Genomic DNA, 12,094 nt, shown 5'->3' with positions numbered 1-12,094 from the left:
TTGAATAAGACATATACCAAGCTCTTCTATTAAAAGATTTCACAACAGAAGAATTCGCCATGTGATGCCAGCACATTGAGGGAATGAAACAGAAAAAAAGAGTCATGTGAAAGAGGTATGATCAACTCACCAATGTGTTTCCTATGGCAGTTGTGGAAGACCAGCACATCCTCACTTCTCTCATACGCCATATAGTAAGAGAAGAGATGTAGCAGTACATGGCATCTACGAATGTCAGACTGAGTACACAAGATAGTGGCAATGAAAGTTGATCCCATCGTAATGAAGTAGCAGAGGATGTTGATGAAGAGATGTATTGTTTGATGACAACAATTTTCACCACGATTCAAATGTGTTATGAAAAAATAAATTAATGAACTTGGATATACTCCACCGCCATCGAAGGACAACCCAGCATACAACCAGTGCGGGTACAACTAATTTCTTCACCGAGCAAAATGCCCTGTATAAGAACAGTCATTTGGTCTGTTTTCATGTGGATGCTCTTGATATTTTGTGTGCTACTGTAGAGAAAGAAGACAAGTGTTCGACGACTACTACACTCTTATACATAAGTCATCACAGCATTTCTATTCATGCCAATCAACTGCAGATGACCCCTCACCCCCCACCCGGGGGCTCACCGCTCTGGTGGGTTTGTGCTTGTTTACCATGGGGCCCCAGCCTTTGCAGCATAGTTTTCCCTTCCAAGCTGCAGGTCTATCCTCCTACTATTCTATTTCCTCCTCTCTTGGGGAACATGTTTGGGATGTTTTTGGAAATGTGTTCTGCTTTTTCTGTGGCCAACATCAGAACAGCCTCTCCGCTGTTTTTCATTCCTTTTTTTCTATCTTCGTTTGCCTTCTCCTATTCTTCCTCCACTTTGGCGTTTGAGGTCCCTCTTTTTTCTTCTTCCTCCCTGTGTGCTCCTGAAGGCCAGCCCATGCGTCTGATGCATAACAGGTGACTGGGTAATGCATAATTCCCAGCCCTGGGTTGCCAGATAGGGTTTACATGTACCCTCTGGTACAGGCAAGGCCCAGGGAGGGGTGATTGCTTGAGCAGCTACTTTCCCAAATTGCCGATTGGTCCCTCTGTCAACCGAGTGAGGTGGTGCAGTGGTTAGCACACTGGACTCTCGTTTGGGAGGACGACGATTCAATCCTGCATCCAGCCATCTTGATGTAGGTTTTCCGGCATTCCCTAAATAGCTTTATGCAAATGCCAGGATGGTTCCTTTGAAAGGGCACGGGCGACTTCCTTCCCCGGCCTTCCCTAATCTGATGAGACCGATGACCTTGCTGTCTGGTCTCCTCCCCCACAACAACACAACCCAACCCAACCCAACCCCAACCCCAACCCTCCCTTTGTCAGGTGTTCGGGTGGTGTGACCTGAGGTGTGAATAATCACCTAAGGTGGGCGCACCCCCTTTTGAAGGGGGGCCCAGTTGGAAGGAGCATGCCATCAGAGAGTCTGGCAATCATGGGGGAATTTCTCGCAATGAGGCAATCGTCTTCACAGTCAGTATCTACAAAAAATAAGCAGAATAAGGCTAACGATTCATCATGGTTCCTTGTGGTTTCACATACTGAAGATGGTCAGTCCTTCATATGGTATCCCATTTATTATTTAGAAAGGTGTTGATGCAATTGCCGGCCCTGTTAAATTCTACTCTTGTTTATTCAATAGCTCTTTGCTTTTGGAGTCTACTTCTGACTCTCAAGCACAACAACTGCTTGCAGCTTCACTCTTCCATGGCTGTCCTGTAGTGTTATTTACACTAGGTTGCTCAATGGTCTGACCGAGGCAGAAATCCAAATGTACCTCTCTGATTAGGCATCATTGCAGTCCATTGGGTGATGAAAAAAGTAGATGCCTCCTAAGTGCCCACACACACTCTCTTCCTGCCCCACCTACATGCGCACCCAAATGGCAGCTTACTAAGGCTGCCTGGAGGCTTTACTCCTCCCTAGCGACCTTCGACGAACAACATTTTCCCATTTGTGATGATTAAGTAGAATATCTTACAAACATTACCCTTACCCCCCCCAAAACGTTCCATTCCTCGCACTTTCTCTTTACCATGCCACACCCCAGTCTTTGCATCAACACAATTCACACATGGAGATATGCTCTCTGCTTCTTTAACCATCATCCTTCGATGGCAAACTGCATTAAGTATAAACAGTTGTGCACTGTGTCGTCACCTTCTTTGGGATAGCAAAAAAACTAGCTGGATTTCATCCACTAGTTCTTGTAATAGTTCCACTCTCCTTTCTATCGTATGGGCCAACCTCCTCTGAAGTTCACATTCTCATTTGTGTTTGCCATCTGAGTTATCGGCCATTTTAGTGAACGATGCGCGGACCGTCGACCGCATTTTACTTTTTATCTGTCATAACATGTAATTTGCAGTTCAGAAGCTCTGTTTCTTTATGGTGTATTTTATAGACACGTCTCCACATCCCTGTTTTTAGCTATCTTCTCTTCTGGCCACTGGAATTAATGTGTAGTCATTTTTAACTCCTCTTTGTCTTCGAGTCCTACCATTCTTATATGGACATGTATGGCCCTAGTTGTTTTTGTGGCCTAAAACAAAAACAAAACAGAACTTCAGATGATTATAGTCAACATTGGCAGAAGCTCCACATCATATCCTGGACAAAGTGACTCCCCAACTTGCCATAGCTATTCCCGTACAGAAGCACCAGCAGCTCACGTAACCACCGAATTCAGAAAAGATGAGCAAGGTGACCGCATACGGGGATGAAGTCAGCACATATGAAAATCCTCAATGGACAATTGGTGCCAAGATGATATGAAATGTCGTCAGTGGCCAACGAGTCTGAGTGCTAGTTGACTTTTTCTGTAATGTCAAATCATTTTCATCACTGGTTAAAGAAAATTATGTTTTGTGATATGAAAGAAATTGTGCTGAAGGTCGCGAATGCGAGATGTGTCCAGCCAACAGGAACATTTATGGCAAAAGTAACTATCAATGGCAGAATAAGGCTCTTCGAATTTGTCATTTTGGCAGAATGTGGTCATAATGTTATTCTCAGATGGGACTTCTTGCAGACATCACAAGCAATCATAGACTCTAAAGTCAGAACTCCAGGATTACAAAGCTATTTCAACAAGCACACATAACAAAGATTGCTGTGTGTGGTTGGTTACTGTTGAAAACATGAAGATGTTGTTATCCCATCATCTTCGAGACAAGTTCCATTTGTCAATCAAAATGCTCAGCTAAACTGTGAAGCTTTTGTCAACTGCATAAAACTACTCTGGCATACAAAAAAAAAAATATACATGCCAGCCATGATCATAAGCATTGTCTAAGATGAAGGAGTACTTTGGATTACTAATTGCCATGAGTATTATCATCGACAAAAAATCGTGATCTGCAGGGTACAAAGCTGCTGTCGAACTGCCAATACAATCTCACCAGACCGAGCAGCAACATTGGCATGTGATACCCATTGTATGTCAATTTTTATGATGCCTTGAAATTTGGATTGCTGGAAAAGACATACCAAGCAGCCCATGATAAAACAGAGTATCAACACTGGGGATTATCTAACAATTAGTCAACACTCATGAAGAGAGTCGCCAGCTGAACAATGGATAATCCAGGAGGAAGTGGAGAAGATACTGCAAAATGATATCAGAATTTTCAGTGTCATTGATCCTGTCCTGTTGTCATTGTGAAGGAAGAGGATGGCAGATTCCATTTCTGCATTGACTTCCAAAGATTGAACAAAATCACGAAGAAAGATGTCTGTCCATTGTTGAGTATTTCTCCACTGTTGACATGCAGACAGGCTACCGACAAATCATTGTTGATGAGACTGACCGTAAAAAGGCTTTCATAACTCCATATGGCTTCTAGAGTTCAAAGTTATGCCATTTGGACTATTTAACACTCCAGACACCATCAAATGTGTGATGAACAACCTGCTTCGACACCTTAAACTGACTTGTCTAAATGTGTCTTTGCTACCTGGATGACAATTTCATTTTTTTGAAGTCATTTGGAGATGATCTGTGCTGCCTTACATTCGCATTGAAGTAAGTTTGGACTGTAGACTTCTGCCTGAATCCACGGATGGTAATGGACCCTCTTCCAAGCTCAAAGAAAATTAGAGCAGCACAGATGTTCTGAGTCCTCGGCACATTCACGATGTGAGAGTCTACTTGTACAGTCGGCAATTGATAAAGCACTTCTTTACCAAGGCAGATCCCTTGCAAAAACTACTGCAGGAAGATGACAAATTTTCCTGGAACGAGGCACAAGAAAGATCCTGGTCCTTAAAGAAGGGGCTAACATCATCTCCCAGCAGTTTTGGGATGAGGACATTTCTGATGCAAATTCAGGAAGGCGCTAGTTTATGCTTTCAGAGTACTCTCAAGTCAGAGAAAAAGTGCTGTACGGAGAAAGAGTGTCTTGCATTTGTGTAGTCCATCAACAAGTTCCAGCTGTATTTATTTTGTATAACATTCACCTTTGTGATGACTATCATTCTCTATGTTAGCTGACCTAACCGGAAGGATTCATTGGGTTGACTTGTGAGATGGGCATTGATGTTGAAGTGGTATACAAAAGTTGATGCAAGCACAAGGATGCTGACTGCCTTTCAAGGAATCCTTTAGCAGAATACAGCAACATGGATGAAATCTCCACCTGCAGCAGCCCATTCCACTGTTTTTGCATTGACCTCTGCTGGGTGTTCCTGAAGTTCATTAAAGGGAATCGATGAATAATAGCCAACACTGACTGTATCACTTGCTATACTATCACCAAAGCTGAAACTCCGGGAATTGAAAAGTTCCTTATAGAAGACATAATTTTGAAGCACGGAGCACCCTGTGTGATGATCTCTGAAAAGTTTTCCAGTATCAGACGTACGTTCACGTTGCGACTGCACCCACCGGATTACAACTACGTACCATCCATAGACAAATGGCCTCAAGGAATTCTTTAATAAGGCTCTGACAGATATGCTCTCAACCTACATTAATTTCAAACAGAGATATTTGGATACAGTACTGTCTGTTGTGATATTTGCATACAATACAGTGAAACAAGACAGTACAGGCTTCACATGATTCTTTCTGCTCCACAGTCACGAGTCTGAAATGACAATGGAAACGCTATTCCAGTTTCAAGTAGATAATACTCTGGATTACGTGAAACACATCATCACCAGGACAGCTGGCTTTCGTGTGGACCCTGGATGCCTAGGGAAAAGACTGAGAGCGCTATAAAACCAAGTGCCGGGCAGCAAGATACAGCTCGGAATTCTTGGTACAAATTTTTTCACTTGTGTGGAAAGTGGGATTATCAGAAAAGTTACGTAAGTGCTGATTTGGGCTGTGTTGTATCCTGATTCACATGTCAGATACCACATGTGAAGTCGAGGATTATAACCACCCTTCTCAAGAAGACAAAAGCGCAGACATCTCCATATGAAGCCCTAGTGCAGTTCAGACATGCAGATCAGTGATGCGAAGTTCAAGGAATCTGAAGACCCACTCAATGATTGTGAAGCTTTGACAGGCGGAACTGCATTTGACGCTTATCATAGTGAAGAGGATGTACAAACATGACCAAAATGTGAAGCTCAGCTAGTACTGTTGTACAGATGATCATTGACATGATCTAGGTCCAGTGAGAATATCAGAAACAGCAGGTCGCTGTTTCTCCAGGAGAGGGAACAGTACCATAAGCTGTGGTGCATTCAGTGTGGTGTAGTGGTTAGCATCACTCGCTAGTGTGCTGCAGGTTACCAGTTCAAATCTGACCAGCAATTATTTGGTCATTATCAAGTCTGGAAGGTTCTTGAAGTATCTTCTGTTTGTAACGTTTGTATAAGGGGCATTCAAATGGAACCTGCTCATTAGTGTAAAGTAACGGTAACGATTTTATTAACTCAAAAATGAAGTTATACACAGTACACATACCCAAAAATAGTCACCAAAACTGTTGGCACATTTATCCCATTGCGACACTAGCTGGTTGATTCCATCCTTGAAGAAGCTAGTAAGCTGCTGTCGGATCCAGGCCTGGACCCAGTCACACACTTCGTCACCCGTTGCAAATCGATATCCACAAATAGCTTGTTTTAGAGATCCAAACACTAATGGATCTCGTCCACGGTGATTCTGCGGTTGTCCAAGACTAAAGCATTCACTTCCGCAACCATTTCCAGTGTGATGACACGATGAACCCGTCCAGGACGAGCATCATCTTCCAGTGACTCACGCCCCTCAAAGAATTGTTAGAGCCATTTCCCAACACTTGAACAACTAAGACTGTGCTCACTGTCCACAGCCTTCATCCATTGATACATTTCAAGGCCTCCAACTTCCTCTGTCGCCAAAAATCGAATCACTCCTCGTTGTTCCTGCTTAATTGCCTTCATGTTTGGTAGTGGGTGACAACTTGTGTGACCACCTTCTCTTTGACGTGAAACCACACTGCCGCTATGCAACATCAAACGGTGTGCAGGTGTCAGTCTCTCTCTACCACTAGATGGCGCCACCACACCCGCTGTTACGTGGTGCTACCTTACGTGTAAGGCAAAGGTAGACGCACTGACCAAGTTTCATTTGAATGAACCTCATGTATTATGGATTATTTGATCAATGTGTGAATGCCAGCAGTCTGGAGGTAATTTCTGTTTCAGCTGTATGTTGATGTTGATAGTAAACATTCTTTTAGTTCTAGGTTGTTGTACATCAATGATGATCCTTCATTCACAATTGGACTTGAGAGTGGTTTTGATGTGACAGTACCAAAGAACAACACAGACCTGGCAATAATTCCTGGTAGTGTGACTTCACAGTTTCAAGTAATGTATGGTGTTGTGAACTGACCTTTTAAGGCTCATGTCCGCACTTCAGGAGGGTAACTAAATGAAACCCCTCAACACCTGTGCTGGGGCAGTGGATCCTTACGTCGTGCAGGGGAATCTGTAGTGAATCTGTACTTAAAGGATTCAAAAAATGCTGCGTATCTAATACTATGGACAACTCAGAATATGACATAATATGAGAGGACTAGCAGGAAGAAAGATGTGGCAATAGTCATAAACGAAAATGATACCAGTGATGCTGATTAAGAACTAGTGATACTGCAGATTGCTTTACATCAGTAAAACAGTTTGTGATTTTTATTAATCAGAACATGTTAACAATAAAAATTTCTGAAGAAGCCTCTTCAAGAAAAAAGGGTGGTTGGGCAGGGGGTCTCATCTTATATTCAGGGTTGTCTTGTAGTCTGGTAAATATGATAATTTAAATGCACCTGTTTTTGCTGTCTGTGCAATGTATATTTGATAATAAAATTTTTATGGCCAATGGAGAATGAGGAGGAAAGCAGGTAGTGATCAGGCAGATATAAAAATGGCCGCGGACTGTAACAATATTATGAGAAAGAAAGTTGCTACTTGCCATATAGTGGAGATGCGGAGTCACAGATAGGCACAACAAAAAGACTCTCACAATTAAAGTTTTCGGCCATTAAGGCCTTTGTCAACAATACACACACACACACACACACACACACACACACACACACACACACAACTGCAGTCTCCGGCAAGTGAAACCACACAGCGGAAAATATATTTTTTTGCTGTTACTAATGAACCTACCAATGTTCTGCATTCTTGTCGCTAAATCAAGAAAGGTGCCGCAGTGGTAATACACTTGAGTTACTTTTGCGAGGATGTAATTTAAATCCTTGTGTAACTAACCATATTTTGGTTTTCTGTGGCTTCTGCAAATTGCATAAGGTATGCCAGTTTCATTACTTTGAACAAGACACAACTGATTTCTTTCTTCAACTGTGGATTATAGTCTGTCTGCAATTACTTCCTCATTGGTGGAATTTTAAATCCTAATCTCCCCTCCTTCCTTCCAGCACACAGTAATTGTTCTGCTGCAATTGATGGGAAGATGTTATGGAACTGGCACACATGTTGGAATGTTGCATGTCATGATTCATTTTGTGAACTAATATTCATCGAATCTGCCGTAGAAACATGACTGACATTTGATCATTTTCTAAATGAACATCAGAACTAATAATAATTATTAGATATATAATTATATTTTTACAGTTGCATTCTTCATAGAAATGTGTAAAGCATTTAATGATTATAGCTAATATGAGGTTTTAAGTTATGGCCCTGAATGAAAGGATATTGTTTATGGAATTCAGACAGTAAGGTTATATTTTATTAGGTTCACTCAGACTGTTTGCAATGTACCACAGACAGTGGTAAAATGTCTGAAATTCCATGAGTGATGCCGATAGTAACTGGTGTCAGGGAATTGGTAATGATTCAGGGAGCATTATTATAACAGTGTTGTTTCAGGGTTGTTCATCTGTGGCATAGAGAAACAACTGAAAGATATGAAAACAAGTAAATCATCAGGTCCAGATGGAATCTCAATTTGGTTTTACAAAGAGTACTCTGCGGCATTGGCCCCCTCATCTAGCCTGCATTTACCGTGAATCTCTCGCCCAGTACAAAGTCCCAAGTGACTGGAAAAAAGTGCAAGTGACTCCTGTATATAATAAGGGTAAAAGAACGGACCCCGAAAATTATGGACCAATATTCCTAACTTCGGTTTGCTGAAGAATCCTTGAACATGTTCTCAGTTTGAAATATTAAAGTTTCTTGAGACTGAGAAGCGTATGTCCACGAATGCGCATGGTTTTATAAAACATCGCTTGTGTGAAATTCAGCTTGCCCTTTTCTCACATGATATACTGCAAACTATGGATGAAGAGCAACAGGCACATTCCATGTTTCTAGATTTCTGGAAAAAGCATTTGACACGGTGTCCCATTGCAGGCTGTTAATGAAGATATATGAGTTCACAGATACGTGAGTAGCTGAAAGACTTCTTAAATAATAGATCCCAGTACGTTGTCTTCAACAGTGAATGTTCATGAGAGACAGGGGTATTGTCAGGAGTGCCCTAGGGAAGTTTGATAGGACCACTGTTGTTCTCTGTATACATAAATGATTTTGCAGACAGGGTGGGAAGCAATCTGTGGTTGATTACTGATGATTCTGTGGTGTACGGTAAGCTGTTGAAGTTGAGAGATTGTAGAGAGATACAAGATGATTTAGACAAAATTTCCAGTTTCTGTGATGAATGGCTGGCAGCTAGCTCTAAATGTGGAAAAATGTAAGTTGATGCGGATGAGTAGGAAGAACAAACCAGTAATGTTCGGATGCAGTATTGCTAGTGTCCTGCTTCAAAGTCAAAACATTTAAATACCTTGGCATAATGTTGCAAAGTGATAGGAAATAGAATGAGTGTGTGAGAACTGCGGTAGGAAAGGTGAGTGGTTGACTTCAGTTTATTCAGATAATTTTAGGAAAGAGTGGTTCACCTGTAAAGGAGATCACATACGGGACACTGGTGCAACCTATTCTTAAGTACTCTTCGAGTGCTTGGGATCCGTACCAGGTCGGATTGAAGGAAGACATCAAAGCAATTCAGTAGCAGGCTGGAAGATCTGTTACAGGTGGGTATGAACAACACATATTATGGAGATGCTTCGGGAATTCATATAGGAATCCCTGGAGGGAAGGCGATGTTCTTTTCAAGAAACATTATGGTGAAAATTTAGAGAACCGGTATCTGAAGTTGACTACCTAGCAATTCTACTGCTGCCAACATACATTGCACATGAGGACCACAAAGATAAGATACAAGAAATTAGGACCCCACATAGAGGCAACAGACAGTCATTTTTCCCTCACTCTATTTGTGAGTGGAACAGGAAAGGAAATGACTAGTAGTGGTACAGGGTACCCTTCACCATGCAGTGTACAGTGGCTTGTGGAGTATCTATGTAGATGTAGATGTAGAATATATGAAACAACTTAGCTTCTTCATAAAGTGTAAATAGCTACATTACTTTTCTAGCAATTTTATCTAGCTAGTATACAGATTTTAATATGACTGGATCTTCATTTAAGTGATCAGTTGATTGATGTTTTGATGCTTCACTTATTGTTGATGAAACAGTTTCTTAAGATTTACAGTGACAAAAATTATTACAGAGAACAACAACATGAAACTCGGAAGCTACTGAAAAAACCAGTATTCAGTTTATTGAAGCAGGCTGACTTGAAAAAGAAATTGAAAGAGCATGGATTAAATTATACTGGAAGTCGAGAAACACTTATTAAAAGATTTGAAAGGTGAGTGAAGTTACTTTTTGATATACTGAATAAGCTGATAACTATTCCATGAGATTTGTTGACTGCAGTCAGATGATGTTGACTTCTTGCCTTGATATTTTGCCTAGGAACCAGCTGGTTACCTATAGGTAACTTTTATGACTAGAGATTACTTCTGTGCATTGCTGCGTTTATACCAGAAATCAGAGCAGTGGTGAATATGTTTAGATCTTGGCTCACAACCATCCTTACTATTCTCTGCTAATTTGTACTGTATCTGGTGCATGCATAACTTAATGACTGCATGTATGTCTTCACTGAAACTGAACACCCTTTGAGTTAAGCCTCAATAGTCAGATCTATAAAATGAATTGTCACTGGTTGTTGCTCTGGGCACAGATTTTGAAATCACACTTGGGGAGCAAAAATGCTTGTTCTAAGTACTGGTCAGAAATAGAAAGTTGTGGCCTTATGTAACTGTTCAGATATCTGTTCTTTTACTGATGTTAACTTTACCACAGATCTGAGATGGAATGTTGTGTACTATTCAGCTTTTCATGTGCGGTATGAAAAGCTCTGTGAACAGTGTTCTGTTGATTTTCATATTTGTGATCCAGAAATATGTTGTGTATACCATATGTGATGTATTAAACAGTGATATGGCACATCACATTGCTCCATTTTTTTCCCCTTTTTCATGAAAATTTTATTAATGTAAGTGCATGTATGCATAGGGTCACTTTAACTATACAAGGTGAATCACCTGAAACATGAACTGCAAATACTGGCGAAATGGAAAGTGCTACTGATGTGTGGTTTTTGCCGAAAGGATTTGTTGTAGGGCTCTTACAGTTAGCCAGTGAACAGATTGTAATAATACTTAGAAAGTGTATTTTTTGGGCAAAAGTACGCCTTTTTAAATGTTTGAACAATGCCTATTGAAATTAATAAACTACAAGGGGGATAAATTAGAATGTCAGCTGTGTTTCTTGCAAGATTCTAGTGCGAGTCATTTATAAGATACTGCATTTTGCAAAGTTTACACACCGACACTTGTTTGTGCCATTCAACCTGTGTTGTTTCTAGGTGCAATGTTGTTACGTTTGCTTACATTGTGCTTCTGTGTTCCTTGAGTGCACTTCGACTGGATAATCAGTGTGTCACAGAGCATGCAGGAGGTAGTGAGTGGACAATGGGATTACCAGCGCAGAAAAAGTCGAGATGCTCATGGTGTATGGAGAGAGTAGGAAGAGTGCAGTTCGTTTGTGTTCAATGTATGTAGCAAGATGTCCCAATAGACATCAACCATTTCAGCAGTTGTTTATCAACGTTTTCAACCAGTTATGTGAAAATGGTAGTGTAACAATGAGACAGTGTTACAGAAGGAAACTAGTGACAGCAGAAGAGAGGGAAATTAATGTTCTTGCTGCTGTTGCAGTATATCCGCACATTTGCTCCTGTGCAATCACACAAGGGAGTGGCACGAGTCAGGCAAGGGTCTTATGCAGTCTCTATTGACATGTATGGCAGAGCACATGGCCGTGTCCCCTGACTGTTGCTCTGTATACATCGGAGAAGCAGACCCATCCACTATATTGGAATCCTGCTGTTTTATTCTATTACATACCGCCTGTTAGCGGTGTTTTTTTCTGACGGACAATGAATGTTGGGTAAAAAGATTCCGAGCTTTTCCACTCTAATGTTTTAGTCATATGTTCACCTGGAGATGTGGTTTTTAGTGCCATGAAACTTTAGTGGTCCAATAATAAAGGACTAAATACAGCTGAAGCGGTTATTAATACCCAAGAGGATCGTTGACATAAGTTTCATCTCTATTATATCTCTCTCCATCAAGAGCTGCATGAAAGTGATTATCAAAATT

At 41.1% G+C, this 12,094-nt stretch overlaps 1 protein-coding gene across 10 annotated transcripts in view; it reads left to right on the top strand.

Annotated features, from left to right (window-relative positions):
- The window catches only part of LOC126481532 (E3 ubiquitin-protein ligase RAD18-like), a 94,100-nt gene that overhangs the window by 45,904 nt on the left and 36,102 nt on the right, over positions 1–12,094 (top strand). For all 10 annotated transcript variants that reach the window (XM_050105360.1, XM_050105351.1, XM_050105411.1 and 7 more), the window contains exon 5: positions 10,093–10,233. In XM_050105360.1, coding sequence (XP_049961317.1) covers positions 10,093–10,233 — 141 coding nt within the window. The remainder of the gene's footprint in view (positions 1–10,092; positions 10,234–12,094) is intronic.

Source organism: Schistocerca serialis, chromosome 1, assembly GCF_023864345.2.
Source record: "Schistocerca serialis cubense isolate TAMUIC-IGC-003099 chromosome 1, iqSchSeri2.2, whole genome shotgun sequence".
NCBI classification, from domain to species: Eukaryota; Metazoa; Arthropoda; class Insecta; order Orthoptera; family Acrididae; genus Schistocerca; species Schistocerca serialis.
Note: the sequence above shows the minus strand (reverse complement) of the source record. Positions and strands in the feature narration are given on the sequence as shown.